The sequence below is a fragment of the Callorhinus ursinus genome, unplaced genomic scaffold (assembly GCF_003265705.2).
Source record: "Callorhinus ursinus isolate GAN/ISIS: 27379988/994484 unplaced genomic scaffold, GSC_fseal_2.0 scaffold14, whole genome shotgun sequence".
Classification (NCBI taxonomy): Eukaryota; Metazoa; Chordata; class Mammalia; order Carnivora; family Otariidae; genus Callorhinus; species Callorhinus ursinus.
Window position 1 is genome coordinate 22,643,930 of NW_027397076.1, and position 10,148 is coordinate 22,654,077.

The following is a 10,148-nucleotide window of genomic DNA, read 5'->3' on the forward strand; positions in this document are numbered from 1 at the left end:
CTTGTGGTAAGACAGCTAACACTATACATGAGACTAAACATAAAGAATCATGTGCAAGAAGTTATGGATGGAGCCATCATTTATATAAAAATCTTGAGTTTTGTAAAGAAAGATTTAATTATTAAATCACCCTTTAAAGTTTTTGTTTTTGTTTTATCCTTTTTTAATTCTGGTCTGTTGTTTTTCTGAGATAACACAATCAACTTTTGTTTAGAGGCACAGTTTCTTAGGAGACAGCATGGTATCAGCCTATCTATTTCCAGTAACTCCCAAGCATTATGCAGAGTTTTCCCTCCCCTATGTAACTGGTATATATAGCCATCCCTCAATATTGCTCAGTACTAATGTTGCTATTTTATATAATTTACAGGCTGTTCAGGGGACTGGTTTAGCTTTCATTGCCTTTACAGAAGCAATGACACATTTCCCTGCATCCCCCTTCTGGTCAGTGATGTTCTTCCTCATGCTGGTAAATCTAGGGCTTGGTAGCATGTTTGGAACCATTGAAGGGATCATCACACCTGTTGTGGATACTTTCAAAGTGAGGAAAGAAATTCTTACTGGTGAGTTTTTAGGTATTTGACTTTTCATTGAACTGATACAGGCCATTTTACTCTTGGTGAGAGGTCAGAGATGGAAATGGAAAGTGTTTTATTAATGCCCATTTATTAATATGTATGTATTATTTGTTATTTTATTTATATGTTATATACAATGCAAATGATAGATTCTAGATTCAATGTAGATTATATTATTCATTGGTGATTACTTATTATATTACTTTTTATTAATAGTAATGATCACTATTATGAATTTATTCATGAATTTATCATGAATAGAATGAAGTCATAGAATGTTCGTGTATAATTTTGTAAGAAAGAAAATTATTTTTAAAAGTTCAGATCCAATATTCCTTTTCCAAAAAGTGCATCGTTGAAATTGATAAACCTAAATTCAGTTCTCATATAAAATAGCCCTTGTAGCCTACTAGTAGTTAATATCTCCAAGTAAGAAAGAAAATAAAATAATTTATCAATATTGACGGTTATTATTAAGTCCAACGTGCAAGCAATTATTAAAGTACCAGTTTTGGGGGTGCCTGGGTGGCTCAGTTGGTTGGGCAACTGCCTTTGGCTCAAGTCATGATCCCAGGGTCCTGGGATTGAGCCCCACGTTGGGCTCCCTGCTCTGCAGTGAGTCTGCTTCTCCCTCTCCCTCTCCCCCTGCCTGCTTCCCCTGCTTGTGCTCTCTCTTTGTGTCAAATAAATAAAATCTTAAAAAAAGAGTACCAGTTTTGTACTGCACCATCCTTGCACTTGAAGGATATAAAGGATATAAGAGAAATTATAAAAGAGAGATATAGGAGAGCCTTGTCTCCAAAAATAATAGAACTGATAACTAACACCAAGTCTGGTACATGAGACTTACACCATGTAATATACTGATAGATGGCATAGTAGTGATTTAACATGTTACAAGAATTAAGAAGCTGCGAGGGTCATCTAAATATATGATGGAACTATCAGTGACAGGGATGGCAGTTAAATTGGAAAGGGGAAGGGTCTTGTAGGGGTCAGAGGATAGCTTTAGTAATAGCTTTAATTTAACATATATAAACAGAGATAAAGAGAAGAGTTAAGGAAGCCAGCCAGACCAGAGTGCCGGAACAGTGTCAGTAAGTGATGCAAAAACAAATTAGAAAATGTATACCTATACCTATATATATATAATAGTGAATGCTGGGCAGTAATATAAAAGCTCATCAAAGTTCTGTTTTTGGCTCTGAAAGATTTAGTAATAACTGCTGTGTAAATAACTTTCAAATATGTATCTTTATAAATTAGCGCTCTGCTAAGTTTGGTATGTACGTGTAAAACAATTTTAGCTGTTTATTAAATGCTTATGTCTTAACTCAGCTATAAATGAGAAACTTCCTTATCTTCTCCCAAATGAGGCAGTCTCTACTTCTGAAGTTTCTATTTAATTCAAGGCTACCCGTATCCTGCCTGATGGGCATACTAAATAACATCTTTGCCACTTTCCTCATTTTTGCCCCATATGTAAACCCCCCTGTAGTAAGAGGGCTTGCAAAATTAAGGGAAAAGCAGCAGTGTAGAGGAAAAACATACACGAGGTAGTATTTTGTGAACCCCACTGGAGAACCTGTTTGGTCAGAGCAAAGGGCAATGTCCTCTCTTTTCCCATTACCTGTCTTTTGGGATCATACCTATACTTAAAGTCATATTTCACCTCGATGAAACGTTGTGCTTTTGTCTTCTCTGATAGTACAGTAGGACTAAGATAAGTAAATTACTTACAGTCTTTACTCTCAAATCTCCAGCAAAGCTCTTACTGTCTGTACCAACTAGAATACGCTTTCTTCATATTCACCATGTACTCCGGCGTAAGTGGGTGAGAGTGAAAGTGACACAGGCTGTGGTTCAAGCCCCGCTACTTCCATCCTGAGACTTTGAGTACAGTACACTGGGACAAGCATTTAAATATTTCAGCAGGGGCGCCTGGGTGGCTCAGTCGTTAGGCGTCTGCCTTCGGCTCAGGCCATGATCCCAGTGTCCTGGGATCGAGCCCCGCGTCGGGCTCCCTGCTCCGCGGGAAGCCTGCGTCTCCCTCTCCCACACCCCCTGCTGTGTCCCCTCTCTCGCTGTGTACTCTCTCTGTCAAATAAATAAATAAAATCTTTAAAAAAGAAAATCTCAGTATGTGATAGACTCCAAGTAAATGTTACTTTTCCTTCTCTACATTATATGTTTATATATAATATCCATTTATGTATGATGTAACTCATATGACTAGCATTGCGCTTGAGAGATGGAGGTGATGACTTCACTTAACCCATACTTAGGGAGATTGTCGGGGAGCCCCCATGTGATTGAACCCAAGGATGTCTGTTTTCTCCCCTCCCAAACTGCCAGTACCTGCTTTACTACTTTTTCTCGCCTCTGCTCAAAGGTGGTTGAGAAGTAGAACGCAGTAATCTTTTATTTTTGACAGCTTCTCTACTAAAGTGTGTGAGAGAATAGAGTTTAACATAAATATGGGAATATTATATGGATCCCAGAAATCTCTCTAAGCTTTTATATTAATTGTAGCTTGTCAAAAGTTACTGTCTTACAATGGATTCATATTAAATCTGGGGCTAAATCCAGGCAACTCCCAATGTATTATATTCCATAGTATCAGGAAAGGTGTTGCCTATTTTTATCATTGAAAAGTTATAAAAGTGAAGACAACATTGTTTGAATATAATACCTCATAATTAAATGTAAAAGACTGGACTGAATAAAAGCTTAATTTTTTCATCTATTTCTTTCGTACAGTTATCTGTTGTTTTCTGGCATTTTGTATTGGCCTGATATTTGTGCAACGCTCTGGAAATTACTTCGTTACAATGTTTGATGATTATTCTGCTACACTCCCTCTGCTAATTGTAGTCATTTTGGAGAATATTGCTGTATCCTTTGTTTATGGCATAGATAAGTAAGTATATTTGCTTTTATGCATTCATTTTTCATCTCTATATTGGAAAGACCAATTGTCAATATCTTTTTCATTTAGAAGAGGAGGGAAATGACTAGAGGGAAAAATTCTTTGCAACAAAATCAAATCTTTTGCAGGCTCTTCTTGGTTCAATCCATTTATTAAGGCCTATTCTTCTGTTAGGTGATTAGATAGAATTGTGCGGATGGTAATATAATCTAGGATTCTGGAGCTTTGATTTTATTCTAGTTTGAAATAGTATCTTCCAGGATCTAGTGAGTAATGGCTATGCTCCAAGAACCTTGTTAAGTTGTTTTAAGTTATTATAGTTGTCCACATTTCACATTTCTCAGGCTTATGAGACACCATGTGACTTGCTCATCACCTGGACAGAGGCACACCTGGGATTCATAGCTGTTTCTGCTTAACTTTAAAGCCTGTCTTCCTAATTACTTTGCTAATCTGTTTTATGGGAGGAGTTTTATTTTATTATGATACGTACGTCCTATGTAGCAGGTCAGTTTTGGGAAGTGATCTATCCTGCTTGGAGGCATATATGGCATTTGCTATGCACAAACTTCATATTCATGTGGAGTCATTACTTGAATAACTAGATGCCTAAACCTCTAAATTATATACCTGCTTGATGTGAAAAGTATATATACTTGGCATGAAATGAGGCATTAGAGTACTCTCAGAAGAAAAAGGTTACTGGAGGTTTTGTACAATATATTTTTTAAAGTTGTTGTCTTTAGTTAACATATATGGACCAAGGCAATAAGATCAGCAAGCTTATTAGAGGTCTACGTAAAGGAGGAACGAGTGTGTTACATGAAGACCAGAGTCCTCTTAAACAACATAGAGAATGTTACTGGTATTGAATGAGCTTCGTGACAAAGCTTGGAGAATGTTTTTATTCGTGTCAAAAGCTCCAGGCAAGGAAGGGGAGGGAGACTTACTTTTAATAATCATGTACTATACAGTAATAGAAGTAATAGCTGTCTGACATGCATTAAATCTGAATCCTCATAAAAATACCCTGTGGTAACTAATATCATCCATATTATAGATGGAAAATTGGCCTTGTGCAGGAGAACAAGAATGTTAGTTACGAGCCAAGACTGTAATTTAGAAGGTAATTTCAAAATTAGGTATCCCTATACTCTACCAAGATACCCCTAACTTGCACTGTGTTGGAATTTGATATTATCATTGGACTGATCTGTGGATCAATAAGATCATAATTTAGATTGCCATTTAAACAGTTTGTCATTTACAATAGGCATAGTACAAAATATCTCTTCTTGGTAGTTAGTGTCCCTAAGTAATAATAGTTAACAACCGCAAGAATAGTGATACTACTACTAATAGTAGTTCTTAAACTGATATCTATTAAAGTCCTACTATATGTGTACCTATTAAATTCCTACTGTATGCGAGGTAGTGTGTTCTGCATACATTACCTATGAGCCTAACAATAACCTAAGATAGAAATCTCTTTTTTGAAAATGCCAAAAAAATGCTCTTCCATCTTTTGGTGTATATCTTAGTGTCTAAAGATGCAGGAAAATTCACTTGAATGTGGCCAAATCTTAGGAAAAATATTTTTTAGAAAAGAGGAAACAACAGAATAAATCCCTGCAGCCAACAAAAGAACATAAGCAAAATAGATGAAAAACTAACCATATTTCAAAAATGAGTTGAAATATATTTTTCTAAAAGAAAAAGAATAGCATACATCAGTTGTTTAAAAATCAGGAAATATGATAATTAAAGAAAAGGAAGATTTGAAAACAGGTGCTAGAACTCAGGAAATAATTGTGAATATTAATATTCAGAAATGATGATCAAATTACAAAGAACACAGAAACAATAAGCACAATGACTAGTTCCACAAGAATTAGAAGTTAGAAAAGAGGAATACTTTTTTTATTTTTTTTTAAAGATTTTATTTATTTATTTGACAGAGAGAGAGACACAGCGAGAGAGGGAACACAAGCAGGGGGAGTGGGAGAGGGAGAAGCAGGCTTCCCGCGGAGCAGGGAGTCCAATGCGGGACTCGATCCCAGGACCCTGGGATCGTGACCTGAGCTGAAGGCAGACGCTTAACGACTGAGCCACCCAGGCGCCCAGGAATACTTTTTTTTTTTAATCAAGAAGAAATACAAGGGGCACCTGGGTGGTTCAGTCGGTTAAGCATCTGCCTTCGGCTCAGGTCATGATCCCAGGGTCCTGGGATTGAGTCCCACTTTGGGCTCCCTGCTCAGGGCGGGGGCTCTGCTTCGCCTTTTCCCTTCTGCTTGCATGTGCTCTCTCTATCTGTCTCGCTATCTTTCCAACTTTGAAATAAACAAATGAAATCTTTAAAAAAAAGAAGAAGAAATAGCAAAGGAGCTAAGAAAAGGAATAGGAACAGGAGTTAAACAAAGATGACTCCACATGTGTACAGTGAAGTCCTCAAAAAGCAGTGGCCGGAACAATATTAAATGCTGTAATTGAAGAAACTTGCCTAAAATAAGGGACAACCTGAATGTTGAAAGGGCACACGGTACACTTGGAAAAATAGACATAAGGCAACACCAGGACATAGTCTAGGCTCTTACTTCAAGACAAAAAAATTTAAAAAAAAAAAAGGGCCATCCAGGCAAAAACAGTAACAAACAAAACAATCAAAATTACTTATGAGAGAAAAATCTGAAAGTCAACAAATTTTTTTGTAACAATATTATGTAGTTAGAAATATTTACAATTCTCAAGGAAAGAAAACATAAACCACAGATGTTTAAACCAGCAACAATCACATTCAAGTATAGTGACCACAGACAGACAATTATGAGCATACAAGAAATTAGGGTATATAGTTACTATGATCTCTCTTTGAAGTCTCTACTAGAGAACTGTCTTTACACAACCAAAAAATCTACTGGAACACTGGTGGGTGGGCGATGATTATCTCTATTTAAATAATAAGAGATATATAGACCACTATGTAATGATTATGCCTTGACAGCGTTGACATCATATACCTAAAAGGGTGAACTTTATTTCATGTAAATAATACCACGATAAACTTCTTAAAACAACAACATAAGCCTAGTGGTTACTAAGTCTAAGTACTAATTTACAGGAAATAGGAGGATCAGATGCACTTGTGAAGCAACACTGTGTGGATGTAATCAGCAAAATCCAGACTCTGAGATTACTATGGTATAGAGTGTCCAGCTGATTGAAAAAAAAAAAAATTGGAAGAAACAAAAAAGAGATGTAGGAGGAACGTAAGAGATGAAAAAGGGGTTTGAGAAACACATCAGCCAGTTGCAATGTGTGGACCTTCTTTCAATTCCAACAAATAGACTATGAAGAGAAGTGAAAGTTTAGATTATATAAACACTGGTTAGATACTGGATGATATTAATTAATTATTGCTAAATAAAAAAAGAGACAAGGAATTTTGAATGTATTGCAAACATTGTGTTTATAGAGTAGAAAATCATCAGTGGGAAACTTTTCAGTAATTGGTTTGCGTGCTTTCATTAGACAAAAATCACAATACTTAACTGTTTACACTTTACTTTATGAATGTTCTTAACTTATAAGTCATCTCCCAATATGATTTTTTGATTCAGTATAAAATGTCATAGGGTATCATAGCTAAACCCTTGTCAAACTGTCAATATAATGCACATTTTTAAGGTATAGAAGTATTAACTCAAGGCATAATTAAATGCTTTCTTTTTATTTAGATTTATGGAAGACCTGAAAGATATGCTGGGGTTTGCTCCCAACAGATATTACTACTATATGTGGAAATATATTTCTCCTCTAATGCTATTATCACTGCTAATAGCTAGTGTTGTGAATATGGGATTAAGTCCTCCTGGCTATAATGCATGGATTGAAGATAAGGTAAAATACAAAATAAGGAAGTTAGATGAAAAATACATGTGAAATATTATTTTAGGGGTTTTTGTCTTTTGCTTTCTTCACAGTATATTTTGCTGTTTAATGAATGGTTTTGTTTTTATGCAAGGATCTTGAGGTTTATATTTTGTTTGGCCCCAAACATGTATGATTTTGTTACAGATTGTAGATTTTTTTAATACATGAGAAATATGGACTTGGTCCTCACTAAAGTAGCTGTGTGTATGTCACCATAGATGAACCAATAATTATGGGGCCTTTGACTCTAGAAAACATATTGTCCAAACCACCAGGAATATTTTTCCTGTATAAATTTATTAAATCATATCCCAGATACTGTATAACAAGAAAATATGCATTAGCCATGAAGATATAATTGAAATAAATATTGAAGGAAAGTTTTGTTGTAACTGTTTTGTATTAGCAATGATGATTTCAATTTCTGTTTTCAAGGTGCATTAGCCACATCATAATAAAGATACCTATTAACTGTTATAAAATCAGAATGCTTATTTTTCAGAGATACCTCTGACCTTGAACTATTCTACGTTCAATAACGCTGTATAACAACAACTAAATTCATGACTGGGGCATTAACAAGTCTGTTAACCCTTACTAAAACCCTTGGGGCCAGGTGTGTTTCAAGATTTAGATTTTCAGATTTTAGAAGGACAGTGTGGCACATGTAATTTAATGACTGAGAGCAATGCTGATTTATTATTTCTCAGGGTTCTGCAGGTGAACTGGCTCATTCTCTAGGCTTTTACCTGAACGAACTCATACAGTTGATTGAACTTGGAAGGCTGGTCTCTCTCTATGTAATCTTTCATTCTTGGCTTCTTGCCGGCATAATGGGCTCAGGGCGGCAGCATCCTAAGAAACAGAGGCAGAACTTGCAAGGCCTGTAAAGCCTTGCCTTTAAAGTTGATTGATGTCACTTCCACAACATTCTGTTGGTCAATACATGTCACAAGACTCTGCTTACAGACCTGAGACAAATATTTTTTTTTCATGTACTTACACAGCAAGATTATCAATAATGATTTTTTTTTTTTTTTTTTTTTTTTTTTTTGGCTTTCACAGGCATCTGAAGAATTTCTGAGCTACCCAACGTGGGGACTGGTTGTCTGTATCTTACTGATGGTCCTGGCAATACTCCCTGTCCCAGCTGTCTTTATCATTCGTCACTGCAACCTAATAGACAATAGTTCTGGTAATTTAGCATCTGTGACCTATAAGAGAGGAAGGGTCCTGAAAGAGCCTGTAAACTTAGAGGGCGATGATGCAAGCCTCATTCATGGAAAGATATCCAGTGAGATGTCATCTCCAAATTTTGGTAAAAATATTTATCGAAAACAGAGTGGATCACCAACTCTGGATACTGCTCCCAATGGACGATATGGAATAGGGTACTTGATGGCAGATATGCCAGATATGCCAGAATCTGACTTGTAGCTGGAAGGAAAATATCAGTGGGTTCTATTTGGTTCATTTTTATCAATGAACATTGGCTCTACTAAGAGAAGCATTAGGCTTCACTTATCAGAGGGTGATCTCAGGTGTTCCTTGGCTGTGATCTTTAATCCTAAGTATATGTAAATGCAACTAGAGCATTCCTTCGGATTCTTTGGTTTACATTTGCACAGAAAGAGTTACAGACAGAGCTTATAGTTACTGAGGTCCAGGTTTGTCAGAATTTTTAAAAATACTTTTGGGTGTTTTTTCAAGCATTTCTATCTCAAAGGAAAAAAAAACAGGTGTTACCTCAGTTTCTAATAATTTCTGGTTTAATAGTATTGGCAATTCAAAAATGGTATACTTCAAAATTTATAAGTTTGCCTTCCGGGTAACTCCCCGTATTACAATGAGCAGTTGTGTAAGTTGGTGCCTCTAAGCACACTTCCATGAATATGTTGTGTAGATAGGCTGTACTTATTTTGGTAGCATTGATACCTTCTTAGGCAATTCACTGAAGAAAACTGCAAAATATTTTCTTATGTAATAGCTGTATAGAGCAATAGTATCAAAGAATAATGCTGGATGACAGTTTCGATTCGGAGGTGACTGGGGATCATGTGCGTGGTGGTTGTATATTTTGTGTAAAATATATGTGTGAAAATGATCTAAGAATGAGTCACTCAGCACTCTCAAGAATTATGCAGATTCTGCATTTTCCTATGCCGTGTGCCTAAAAACCTACTTGATATTTATTGTGGTTTCAAGATTACTCATAGTATATTTATATATACTTGCAATGTATATAGATGTATATTAGTACTCTTAAGTACTGATTTGAAAACTTGAAGCAAGATGGCATTTTATTTCATATCTTTCTGTTTTGCTTCTGTTTTATGCAAATATAAATCCTTTTTTTAAGTGATTGTTAAGATTGTATGGCATTACATTTTAAGCTACAAATAAATGAAGTTAAAAATGATGTTTGTTTTCCACACTGATTTTTCTTATATCACCTGAATTGGATTACCTTGCATTTCAGTCAGCACTTAGGCATTTCTCGTAATAATTAATCATTACATTCCAAGAGGGATTAATAGATTGATTAATAGAGTTACCACCACTTCAGAGACAAAGGAAAAGTGAGTACTAGGGTTAAATGGTATTCTAACGTAGTCTCACAGTTCTTGAAAAAGTAGTCTCCTAGGAGATCATGTGTACAGTTGACTGCTTACGGCGTCAGTATAGTCTCTGAAATGTAAATTATGATTTTT

General features: G+C 35.7%; 1 protein-coding gene across 4 annotated transcripts in view; it reads left to right on the top strand.

Moving 5' to 3' along the window:
• The window catches only part of SLC6A15 (solute carrier family 6 member 15), a 42,840-nt gene extending 33,004 nt beyond the window's left edge, over positions 1-9,836 (top strand). For 2 of the 4 annotated variants that reach the window (XM_073900581.1, XM_025882533.2), the window contains exons 9-12: positions 371-563; positions 3,339-3,498; positions 7,242-7,404; positions 8,503-9,836. In XM_073900581.1, the coding sequence (XP_073756682.1) occupies positions 371-563; positions 3,339-3,498; positions 7,242-7,404; positions 8,503-8,874 (888 nt within the window). In that variant the 3' untranslated portion in view covers positions 8,875-9,836. Of the gene's footprint in view, positions 1-370; positions 564-3,338; positions 3,503-4,567; positions 4,634-6,625; positions 6,780-7,241; positions 7,405-8,502 lie in introns of those variants that run through there. The other 2 variants (XR_012380671.1, XR_012380670.1) reach the window with 2 other exon arrangements.
• Positions 9,837-10,148: the final 312 nt, after the last annotated feature.